The 12,265-nt window shown below is 43.0% G+C and overlaps 1 protein-coding gene across 1 annotated transcript in view; it reads left to right on the top strand.

Annotated features, from left to right (window-relative positions):
* The first annotated feature begins 725 nt into the window (after positions 1 to 725).
* ACSM5 (acyl-CoA synthetase medium chain family member 5) overlaps positions 726 to 12,265 on the top strand; it is a 34,677-nt gene continuing 23,137 nt past the window's right edge. Inside the window, exons 1-6 of the mRNA XM_046649376.1 lie at positions 726 to 940; positions 4,590 to 4,800; positions 7,375 to 7,582; positions 9,524 to 9,667; positions 11,900 to 12,053; positions 12,225 to 12,260. Of these exons, the coding sequence (XP_046505332.1) occupies positions 737 to 940; positions 4,590 to 4,800; positions 7,375 to 7,582; positions 9,524 to 9,667; positions 11,900 to 12,053; positions 12,225 to 12,260 (957 nt within the window). The 5' untranslated portion in view covers positions 726 to 736. The remainder of the gene's footprint in view (positions 941 to 4,589; positions 4,801 to 7,374; positions 7,583 to 9,523; positions 9,668 to 11,899; positions 12,054 to 12,224; positions 12,261 to 12,265) is intronic.

The following is a 12,265-nucleotide window of genomic DNA, read 5'->3' as shown; positions in this document are numbered from 1 at the left end:
ATTATTATTACCAAGAGGAACTTGGCGGAAGGAAACTGAACCTGGGGATGCAGCCCCTAGGCCTCTGCTTCTCAAACTTTAATGTGCACACAGCGCCCCTGGGGTTCCTGTTACAGCTCAGAGTCTAATTCCACACACGTCTGGGGTGGGGTCTGAGCTTCTGCAGGTGATGCTGGTGCTGCTGCTCCATAGACCACACTTTCAGTGGCGAGACCCTAAAACTGCACCGTCCAATGCAATAGCCACTAGCCACTTGTAGCTGTTGAGCACTTGAAACATGGCTAGTCCAAACTGAAGTGTGCTTGTGAGTGTAAAGTGTGCTTGTAAGTGTAAAACTGAAAGTGAAAATAGGATTTTCAGGACTAAGTACAAAAAAAAAGAATGTAAAAAATATCTCTTCAACAGTTTCTTTTTATATTGATTATGCATTAAAATTATAGTCTTCATCTTCATATAGTCTTGGGAAATGGGCTTTGAGTCACTGACCTCAGACCCACAGAGATCCACAGGCAGTGAGAGATGGAAGGATGGACCTCAGGCTCAGAGAGGAGAAATGACCAAAATCCCACACAGAACTAAGACTCCAGCCCAAGACTGTGTTCTACGAGTCAATATGTACTATAGTCTCCATCAGGGCTGACCACAGGCTTCTTTCCCACCTCAGTTTCTCCCCAGAGCCCAGAATTCAGGACCATGTGCTCTCTCCTCTCTTTGGTGACAGGCAGGAGGCAACGACATGAGGCTGTGGCTAAGAGGCCTGGTCCTCCAGGCTCTGAGGAGCACCCGGGGAGTCTGTGGGTCTCGTGGGCAGCCACCACCTCTGCCTGTCCCTCAGAAGATTGTGACCACCTGGGAAGCCATCAACCTGGGGAGGCAGCCAGTGCCTGAGTACTTCAACTTTGCCCGTGACGTGCTGGACGTGTGGACTCAGCTGGAAAAGGTGAAGCCCACAGTGTCCTAGTGTCCATCTTGGGCATTGGAGGCTGCCCTGGGTACCCCAAAGAGACTCAAGGCTCCAAGTCACATTGATCTGGACATTTTGACCCAGGAATTTTACAAGTCATAAAATTGAAACTGTTAGCATTTAAGCCTTAGAAAAAAATTATGACCAAGTTATGCGAGCCTTAGACACCCTTGCCCAATCCCTCATGTGCCTCATATTCCTGAGCCCAAATCACACAGTGAGATAGTTGCATCCCTTTTGATTCATTTCCCATCATTCTGATCAAGTGAAGAAGAGAGTTCTTACTGCTGCTACTCTATCCTTAACCTCTCTCTCATTGTCATGCACTTCCCTTTTAAATAAGGAGAGAGCTCAGCTCTGGCTCAAAGCTTTTCATAATTCACAGCAGGTACATATGTAGAATTGAACTAAGTTTATCTTGATCTCATTGTGTCTCTGTACATATGCTTCCTTCTTTATTTCTCCTTCCTTATATATCTGTTATGTCTCTCTCTATTTTATAGTCACCTTTTACTTATGTTAAAGATGCTAACTTTTTTTATAGTAGGGGGATATAAACTGTATTTCAAAGGCATTTATTTATGCTAATTTTAAAGAAAAAATATGGGGCGGGCCACGTGCCCGAGAGGTTAAGTTCATGCACTCCACTTCGGTGGCCCAGGGTTTCTCTGGTTCAGATCCTGAGCGCGGACATGGCACCGCTCATCAGGTCATGTTGAGGCGGCGTCCCAAATAGCACAACCAGAAGCACTCACAGCTAGAATATACAACTATGTACTGGGGGGCGGGGTGCTCTGGGGAGAAGAAGAAGAAAAGCAAAAGATTGGCAACAGATGTTAGCTCAGGTGCCAATCTTTAGGGAAAAAAAATTGCCTAAAAAAAAAGAAAAAATGTGAAATGAGTAATACTGTTAGTAAATATAGTGTCAGTGGATATGGTAAAATTTATGAAAGTGGGTGAGAATGACTGAGACATAAAAGCAGGCTTTGCAGTCAGGTAGACACGGTTCGTCCACTTGAAGTGTGACCTTGGACAAATGCCTAAGTTCTTCGGATCTCAGTTTTCTCGTCTATAAAGTGTGAGTCTTACCTATGCCGCTTGGAGTTGTCATGAGAATTAAATGAGACGTGTATGTAAGAGATGGAGCCAGGGTGCTCCATTCCTGCGTACAAAGTCTAAGCTCTTTTTACCACACCAGGATCATCCTTAGAGGACCTCCCCTAATGGTAAAAACAAACAAACAAAGTTAAGTCAGCAAAAATGAAGGAATAAGGACTTTGTAAAATTTTCTCCACTTTAAAAGCAACAACAACCAGAAGAACAAAAATCTTGGGAAAATTGTCAGAATCAACTTTTCAGAACTCTGGAAACTAACCAGAGGCTGGAGTAACTCAGGGAGTGTTTATTAAAGATTTGAGTGAATCTCAGTAAAAATGCCCCTGAGATACTATCTCCTATAACCCAAAATAGCAAATACCATTACCAAAAATAATGTAGTCTTCGTGACTATTTTGACAAAAGTTTAAAGCGCATCTGATGAAGTTCAACTTTCAGGAACCAAGAACTGCCAGAAAACAGTTAGCCTCTACATTATGCATACATTTAGAAGTTTACCTGAAATCTGCCTTTCATTCATGGTATGGATAAGTTGAACTTTACTTTTTAAAAACTTGATTGCCATTAAAGCAGAAATTGTAAGGTTGCAAAAAAAAAAAAAGAACACTACATCTCAAATTGATCTGCATACTCAATGTAGGCTTTATCAAAATCCCAGTAGACTTCTTTTCAGAAATAGAAAATCTTGTCCAAAAATTCATACAGAAATGCAAGGGACCCATAATAACCAAAACAATCTTGAAATGGAAACACAAAACTGGAGGACTCACATTTCTCTATTTTAAAACCTACTAGAAAGTTACAATAATCAAGATTGTGCGGGGGGGGGAAAGTTACAGTGTGGCACTGGCACGAAGGTAGACATAGATAAATGGGATAGAATTAAGAGTCCAGAAATAAACCCATAAATCTGTGGTCAACTGATTTTCAACAAAGGTGACAAGAAAATTCAATGGGGAAAGAGTTGTCTTTCCAACTAGTGGTGCTGGGACACCTGGATAGTCACATGCAAAGAATGAATCTGGTCCCCTAACTCAGACAACAGAAAAAAATTAACTCAAAAATGGGGCAAAGACCTAATGAAGGAGTAAAAACTACGAAATTCTTAGAAGAAAACACAGGTATATCCTGGATTAGGCAATGGTTTCTAAAGTACAAGCAACAAAAGAAAAAATAGACAAATTGGACTTCATGAAAATTAATGACATTTGTATACCAAAGTGAAAAGTTAGCCCACAGAATGGGAGAAAATATTTGCAAATCATGTATCTGATGAGGACGTACTATCCACAATATATAAAGAATGCAAACTCAACAATAAGAAGACAACTCAATTAAAATATGAGCTAAGGATTTGGATAGATGTTTCTCTAAAGAACATAAACAAATGGTCAATAGACACGTGGACAATACTCACCATCTTTATTCATTAGGGAAATGCAATCTCAGCGATAATGCACATAGAGGATCATGGCTAATACCAAAATCAAAAACAAAAAGAAAAGTACAATAAAAAGTGCTAACAAAGATGTAGAGAAATTGGAACCCTCAGACGTTGCTGGTGGGAATGTAAAATGGTGCAGGTGCTGTGGAAAAGTTTGGCAGTTCCTCAAAAAGTTACACATAGAGTTGTCATATGATCCAGCAATTACACTCTTAGGTATATATCCAAGAGAATAGAAACATATGTCCACACAAAAACTTGTACACGTATGTTCGTGGCAACATTATTCACAACAGCCAAGAAGTGAAAGCAATCCTGACGTCCATCAAGTGATGAAGAGACAGATAAAACGATGGTACCATCCATACAGTGGAATACGATTCAGTCATTAAAAGTAATGTAGCACTGATGCATGCTACAACATAGATAAACCTTGAAAACCTTATGCTAGGTGAAAGAAATCAGACACAAAAGGCCACATACTGTCTGATTCCATTCATTTGAAAGATCCAGAATCAGCAAATCCATAGAGACAGAAAGGATTAGTGGTTGCCAGGGGCTGAGAAAGGAGAGAATAGAGTCTGTACAGTATTTCTTTTTAGCATGAAGATGTTTGGGAATTAGATAGTGGTGATCGTTACACAACTTTGTGAATATACTAGAAACACTTGAATTGTGCACTTTAAAATGGTGAAGTTTATGGTGTGAGAATTATGTCTCATAAAAAAGGGGAAGGACATGGAACATTGTAAATTGTACGCTACTTTTGCATTAAAAATGTGGTATGGAAAAAAATACCTATGTCTGCCTAAAGAAGCACTGGAAGGATATGCAAGAAACTGATAATATTGGTGATTCATTGAGGCTGGTGAAGTGGGAACAGGGTAGAGAGGGACAGGATGAGGACGAGACTTCTCAACGCATAGCTTTTTGTATTGTTTTCATTTTTGAATCCCGTGACTGTGATAACTATAGTAAAAATAAAATTAAATAAATAATAACAACAAGCAAACAAAAGTCCTCAACAAATGTTTTCTATTTTTTTCTGCCTACACTGCTATCTAGGCTGGGCACCGGCCCCCGAACCCTGCATTCTGGTGGGTCGATGGCATGGGAGCAGAGGTCAAGTGGAGCTTTGAGGAGCTGGGGGTGCAGTCCAGAAAGGCGGCTAACGTGCTAGGGGGCGTGTGCGGTCTGCAGCCTGGGGACAGAATGATGCTGGTGCTCCCGCGGCTCCCAGAATGGTGGCTGGTCAGCGTGGCTTGTATGCGCACAGGTCAGTGGGCAAAGCTGAGATTTCCATCTGGGGCCGACACTCCCTGCTGGGGCTTTGCAGTGTTCACAAGGTTTGGGAGATGAAGCAAAATATACCCTATGTGGAGTTTTGTTTACTTTCACTCTGCCCAACAGTCACAAACTTGATTGTACACAGGGGCCAGACAGCAATATAATTGACTAAAGCAGGCAAGCGTGAGGCAGTAGGGAGCGCTGAGGACTGAGGTGAGCTGGAGATCACATACCTCATCAAACGGGGAACTGCTTCTCAACTCCAACGAAATGTTTCCATGTGTGAATGAGGACCAGTGTTTCCAGATATTCAAATTTTGTAACAGAAGACTCTGGATGTTTATGAAAAAACTTCCAGTCGTCTAATGTTGACAACTAAATATTTATTTAAAAAATTCTGAGTGGGACAAACCAAGCATATTTTCTGCTGGTTGTGGTTTGGGAGCCGCCAGTGTGTGGATAGTAATACAGTTATGGATGAGAGACCTATACAAGCAATCTACACAAGTTTCGCTCTTAGACTTCATGGCTCTCATCACTGGAGCATCTTCCAGCTCCCAAGGGAAGGAAGAGAAGGACAAAATAATCAAAGCAATGAGATTATCCCTGAGGGTTCCTCTTCCTGCTGTCACGAATGTCCAGGACAGAGGACCGTTGGTCTTCTTGGCATGGTTCTTCCAGCAGAGGAGCAGAGGTTGCAAAAGGACACAGCACATAGAGCCCAGAGAGCCTCTGCTGACCCCGTCCAACGAACTTATTGAAAGGGCTGAGTTTATATGCTGATTTTACAAAAGCAAGACAACTGCTTTTGGTGGAGAGCTGGTTTCTCCATCCTCTGGGAAGTTTCCACCACTTGGAATGTTGTCCACCCCCTTCCAATCACGTCCATAGAACAATCTGCCTAAAATACAGATTTTACAAATAAGGCTTGCAAAACAGGAAGATACAAACTCACACCAGAGAAGTAGCCTTTGTATATGAATGAGCTTTATTCAACCATTTTGTGAACGGATTATCTAAAAAATAAGAGGCAGGAACTCTAATTTTAGTTTTACATGTTTTTGCACAATACACAAAAGTGAGCACCATCATGGTGTATCTAGCTCGAGGAAAAGAAATAGGCACACAGATTGGGGAGCTCTCCATATTCTTCCATGACATTTGAGGTCCATTTAAATGAGGGCCATTTAAAGGGTTTCCCAAATAAGGAAACCTCTGCAGTTTCTTGAGGACCTACTATGTGCCAGGCACTGTGTTGGGCACTTTGCACGATCAGAACTCCCCTTTGGGACATTATTATCGTTACTTTTCCTGTTGCCTAAACATCTCCAGTTCTCCTAATTATACAGATTTACCATTTCTTTGCTATCCAAACAAAATAACTCAAGACCACGTCCCACACTGCCATGTCAAGTCTAGCATCTTCCCATTTAGAGAGTACTCAAGCTGGATGTCCTTGCGTTCTCACATTCCCACACTCTCCTAAGATGCACTTGTCACTTTCCTTCAAGTCTGTGATGTTGGACTCATTTCTCTTGCTGATAGCTCCAGCTGTCTACTATCTGCCTGGGCCCCCAAAGCACCACAGACAACTCCAGGGGGAACAGACTTCTGGAAATAGCTAAAACAGAGAGATGGAGTGAAAAAACACACCATTCACCTCCAAAAGTGTTCACGCTGGCGTTTAAACCCTGTAGAAGTTTAGGAGATAGAGTGAAGGGCAATGAGAACTTTGGTTTGGTCCCGCACTATTTGGGATTGGCCCTTCCTCTGTCTTCTGTCCTCACTCATTGGCTGTGGCAGGATGACTCATTCTTTCAGGATGTCTTTCTTCTTGTCTGTGAAATGGGAGTGCTGGACTCAATGGAGTGTTTACAACCTGCATTCTGAGATACTCAAGTGGTTTTTTCAAGCGTTTGATTAAAGTTTTCCCCTGCTTTCTGCTTCCTCATCCCCTATCCTTGGGGAGAGAGGAACTCAGCTGCCCTCAGAGTGGTTTTGGTTGAAATTATGTGGGGTCCTGGAGCCCCCACCTGCTACACCTACCCACCTGCCCCAAGCATCCCACACCCAACACTGGGATCCATTGTGGTCTTTTGTTTGAAAGGCATGGAAAACCCCTGGGCTAGGTAATCACTAAGACAATATAACACAATGCTCCGGATCACGGACTCTCAGGTTTACTGCTGCCTGGGTTCACAATTCCAGCTCTACAACACATTAGCTGGGTGATCTTGGGCCAGTTATTTCACTTAATTAAGGCATAAAGGCCTAAGTCTTAATTTTTTTAAATCTGCAAAATGGGTATAATAATAGCATTTGCTCTCCAGGCTTGTGAGTATTAAATGAAATAATGCATGCAAAGTTCTTAGCACATGTACATGCTCCATAAATACATTCTGGATTTCATTACTATCAGTATTGCTACTTTTTCCAGTTCAGGCATTCCAACCCTGTCCAGCCTCTTCCTGCTCCTGTCTCTTATGGGGACATCCAGTCTGGACCTCTTCACAGGGGTCTTCCCCTGCTGCCCAGTCAACATCCCTTGTCTGTGTGGTTTCAGGGGCCATCATGATTCCAGGTGTCTCTCAGCTGATGGAGAAGGACCTCAAGTATCGGCTGCAGGCATCCAGGGCCAAGTCCATTATCACCAGTGACTCCCTGGCTCCGAGGGTAGACGCCATTAGCGCCGACTGCCCCTCCCTCCAGACCAAGCTGCTGGTGTCAGACAGCAGTCGGCCAGGCTGGATGAACTTTAGGGAGCTTCTCCGGTAAGTTGGGGCTCTCCAGAGGACAGCATGAAAATGAGACCCAGGAATCTCTCCTTTAAGCAAGAGGAGATGGAATGCATTGGTGATTGCACACGAGGAGAGGGCATCAGAAAGGAACGCTCACTTTGGAAGCAAGACAAACCCGAGACCTAATCCTGGTGACCACCTTAAGATCCTTCAGTCACTTAGTCAATACTGGAACTGTCACCAGCTTTCTGTGCTTCATGTGCCTCTATAACGATGAGAGTGGTTACAGAGCCATTAGCTGGAGTAAATGAGTAATCTGTGTGAGGCATTTGGTACATAGTAGGTGGTCAGTTAGTAATATAATAATCGAGTGCTTAGTGTCTGCTAGGCATTGTGCTAGGTAAGCGTTCACCTACATTCATTCATGGGACAAAGATTTAATGCACATCCGTTTTGCAACAAGCATAGTGTTTTGGTGCTCAGAACACAATAATGAATCAGACGTCATCTTATTTAATCCTTGAAAAATACTCTGTGAAGCGCACTTTAACCCAATTGTACAGATGAGGAAACTGAGACTTGGCAAAGTAGTGACCTGCTCAACATGCTGACAAGTAGTCAAGTCAAGGTTGGGGCAGAACCAAAGCCATTAGCCTTTGAGCAAGACCCCGGTGCAAACCTTGGTGGGAGTTTGAGACTTTGTCCTGATGGAGGGAGAACCAAAAAGGGGTCCTCTCCGGGGCCTGCAAAGATAAGGCACAAACGCCCACCCCACACACCAGCTGCTTCAGATTCACCCGGGGGCTGTTCTTTTATTTTTTTTTTTTGACTAATATCAACATTTGTCTCTTGTCCCTAGCTTTATTTAAGAAAGAACTATGGGTCACATTCATTTAAAAGTGTTATAATTTTTAGGATTATAAGACCCACAGGCACGCATTGTAAATAATATATCCTGTATTTTCCAAAATATTATATTTCCAGCATATGGTATTTTTCTACACTACATTTTCATTATGTTATATTTCAATATAATGATTAGTAGCCAACACTTAAACAGAAAATATTCAACATGTTTAAGTAGTAAAGTTAAGCACAAAAGACGTATTTAAAAGTTTGAGGATATGGTAAATACTTTTTAGATTGTTCTTTCCTACACTAGAATATAAACTTTCTACCCTAAAATTATGGGAATTTATTTGTTCATTTTGGGATGCTGTTTTAAATACAGATTCCAAGGCCCCACATCTGATCTACTTAACCAGACATATCTGAGCAAGGGCCCCAGGAAACTGTATTTTAAGAGATCTGCCCAGGTAATTTTGATGAGCTGTGGGATTGGTCCAGATCAGCGGTTCTCCATTGTGGCTGTCATTAGAATTACCTGAGGAGGCTTTTAAAAAAATACCAACGCCAGGCCCACCTTCAAAGATTCTGATTTCATTTTCTCCAGGGTGCTGCCCAGGCAATGGCACTTCTTTTAAAAACTTATAGGTGATCCTAAGCTCAGCCGGGGTCGAGAACCAATGAGTTAGAAGATTCTCCAGATCACAGAACTTTAGGAATCACCCAGAATTCTAAACTTCAAACTTAGGGAACCCTTTAGAAAACAGCCCTAAGTCACCAGGAATTGAGGTGGGGGTGGGGCTGGGCTCAAACCTGCAGAAGTGTGGCCGTGGATCTGCGTGTGTTCCACCAGAAAGTCCTCATGCCATGGTAAAAGAGCCCAGGCTCCTTTGAGTGAGCCTTTTAGCTATTTTGAGCCTCAATTTCTTTCTCTGCAGAGGGTTATGGTGAGAGTTCCCACCCTGTGGGGCGACTGTAGGGGTCAGAGATAATGCAAGCTGGAGCTCCAGTACAGTGCCTCACGCTTGGTGATTATTGAGACAATGGCCAGTAGTGTCATTACAGATATCGTTACCATGACTGTTTTTTACTATTGGTAGTACCACCCAGTATTTTTGTATTTTACAGGGAGGCATCCACAGAGCATGACTGCGTGAGGACCAAAGCTCAAGACCCACTAGCCATCTACTTCACAAGTGGCACTACCGGGGCCCCCAAGATGGTGGAGCACTCCCAGGCCAGCTATGGTCTGGGTTTCGTGGCCAGTGGAAGGTACGGCGGACAGCTTGTCTGACGGGTCCAAGGAACCGAAAGGAGGCGAGTGAGCTGGAGGGGTGTGAGTGAGGGGGAAAGGGGCAGGAGTTGAGGTCAGAGAGCTAAAAGGGGTCAGAGCAGGTAGGATATAAAGGCTTTGGGCTTTACTCTGAGAGAGGTGAGAAACCATCGGAGGGTTTTCTTTTTTTTAATTGTGGTAAAATAGACACAACATAAAATTTACCCTTTTAAACATTTTTAAGTGTAGAGTTCAGTGGCGTTAAGTACACTCACGTGGTTGTGCCATCATCTCCACCATCCGTCTCCAGAACTTTTTCCTCTAGCAAATCAGAAACTGTACCCCTTACACAATAATTCCCCATTCTCTCCTCCCCCGAGGCCCTGGCAACCACCATTCTATTTTCTGTCTCTAGGAATTTGACTCCTCTGGGAGCCTCGTATAAGTGGAATCATACAATATTTTTCCTTTTGTGTCTGGCTTATTTCACCTAGCGTAATGTGTTCAAGTTTTATCCATGTTGTAGCATGTATCAGAATTTATGTTTTAAGGCTAAATAGTATTCCAGTGCATGTATATACCAATTTTGTTTATCCATTCATCCATTGATGGACACTTGGGCTGCTGCCACTTTTTGGCTATTGTGAATAGTCCTACTATTAATACAGGTGTACAAATATCTGTACAAAACCTTGCTTTTAATTCTTTTGGGAATATGCACTGAAGTGGAATTGCTGGATCATATGGTGATTCTATGTTTACTTTTTTGAGGAACATTGGAGTATTCTGAACAGAAGAGAGACATGATCTGATTTGTTTTTTTGTTATTTGTTTTTTTAAGATTTTATTTTTTCCTTTTTCTCCCCAAAGCCCCCCGGTACATGGTTGCATATTCTCCACTGTGGGTTCATTTATTTTTTTAAAGGATCACTCAAGATATTGAGAATAAACTGTAGGGGGCAAGGAATGAGGCAGAGGACCAATTAAGAGGCCAGTGCATTCAGAGGTAAGGGTGGAGCCTTGCCCAGTGGAGTAGCAGTGTGAAGGAATGACAGGAGGCGAGATTCTGAACGTATTTTGAATGTGGGCCTAATAAGATTTCCTGACAGACTTGATGTGAGGTGAGACAGAAAGGGAAGAGTCAAGGATGACACTGAGTTTGATGACCTGGACAACCAGAAGCTTTAACTGAAGGGGGAAGACTGTGGGATGAGCTGTCTGGCGGGAGGAAATGGAGGAGATCGTTTCTGGCATTGAGGTGCTTATTGGACATCTCTATTCCCTGAGTTAAAAGTGGAGATGTTGACTAGGCAGTTGGGTGTTCGTGTCTAGAGTTAATGAGAAAGATTCATGCTGGAGTTATCAGCATAAAGATGGTATTTAATGCCAGGAGATTGGGTGAGATCAGCAAAGAGTAATAAATATGGAAAAGAAAAGAGATCTCAGAACTGAAGGCTTGAGGCATTTCCACAATGAAGAGGGGAAGCGAGGAGAACTCAGCAGAGGAGACTGAGAAGGAGCAGCCAATGAGTCGAATGAGGGCCAGGAGAGCGTGCGACCCAGAATCCAAGCGTAGAACATGACGATGTCTCTGTCTTCCATGCTTGCAGGCACTGTTTGCCATCCGAAGATGTTCTTCTTTCTCTGCCTCACCTTTGTAATTCCTACGTATTGTTTACGTCTAGCTCAGGTGTCAACTCCTCTATGGGAGTGTTTCTCAGACCCCACATCCGTCCTTTCTCTGGGTTAGGTGCCCATTGTCTGTAATTGCATAAGGCTCTGTGTTTAATTCTATTAAAGCATACTCTCCAGGGGCTTCCTAGATGTTTATACTTACTAAACCATAAGCCCCTCAAAGCAAGACTCATCATTCATTTCTACATCCCTAATGCTAAGTTCAGAAATAAATGTTGGCTGAATAAAGTGCCCTTGTCACATGGTATTGAAATTATTTGTTCCCTTACATATCACTCCCACTGAACTGCAAGCTCTTGAAAGCATGGGATCTGTCCTTTTAATTCTGTATCCTCAGCCCAGGGCATAGGTGCATAGGAGATGCTCATAAATGCTTGTTGAGACAAAGGTTGACTTTATGGTACTTGTACAGATTTGACAAGCGTACGTGAGTACCCACTGTGGGCAGGGCTCCAAATAAGGTAATATAGATAATGTAATCCTTTTTAAAGGTATAAGCATTGCTGAAGGTCCTGACTTTCTCTGATTTTTGGCAGGCAGTGGGTGGCCTTGACCGAATCAGACATCTTCTGGAACACGACTGACACTGCTTGGGTGAAGGCAGCCTGGACCCTCTTTTCCGCCTGGCCTAATGGATCTTGCATTTTTGTGCATGAACTTCCCCTAGTTGATGCCAAGGTTATCCTGAAGGTAAGAGCCAAAAACAGCTCTTACGTGCCGTGTGTAAATGAGATGAGTGGAATATAGGTTTTGAGTTTGTGGGAGAAAGGGCTCAAATAAGGGGCCAGTTCACCTGCTCCATCTCCATGAAGTCCAACCCCAGAATTTTCAGAAGATCTTCTACTCTTTGTTTTTCTTTAGACTCTCTCCAGGCTCCCAATCACCACCCTCTGCTGTGTCCC

Source organism: Equus quagga, unplaced genomic scaffold (genome assembly GCF_021613505.1).
Source record: "Equus quagga isolate Etosha38 unplaced genomic scaffold, UCLA_HA_Equagga_1.0 HiC_scaffold_5761_RagTag, whole genome shotgun sequence".
NCBI lineage: Eukaryota > Metazoa > Chordata > Mammalia > Perissodactyla > Equidae > Equus > Equus quagga.
Note: the sequence above shows the minus strand (reverse complement) of the source record. Positions and strands in the feature narration are given on the sequence as shown.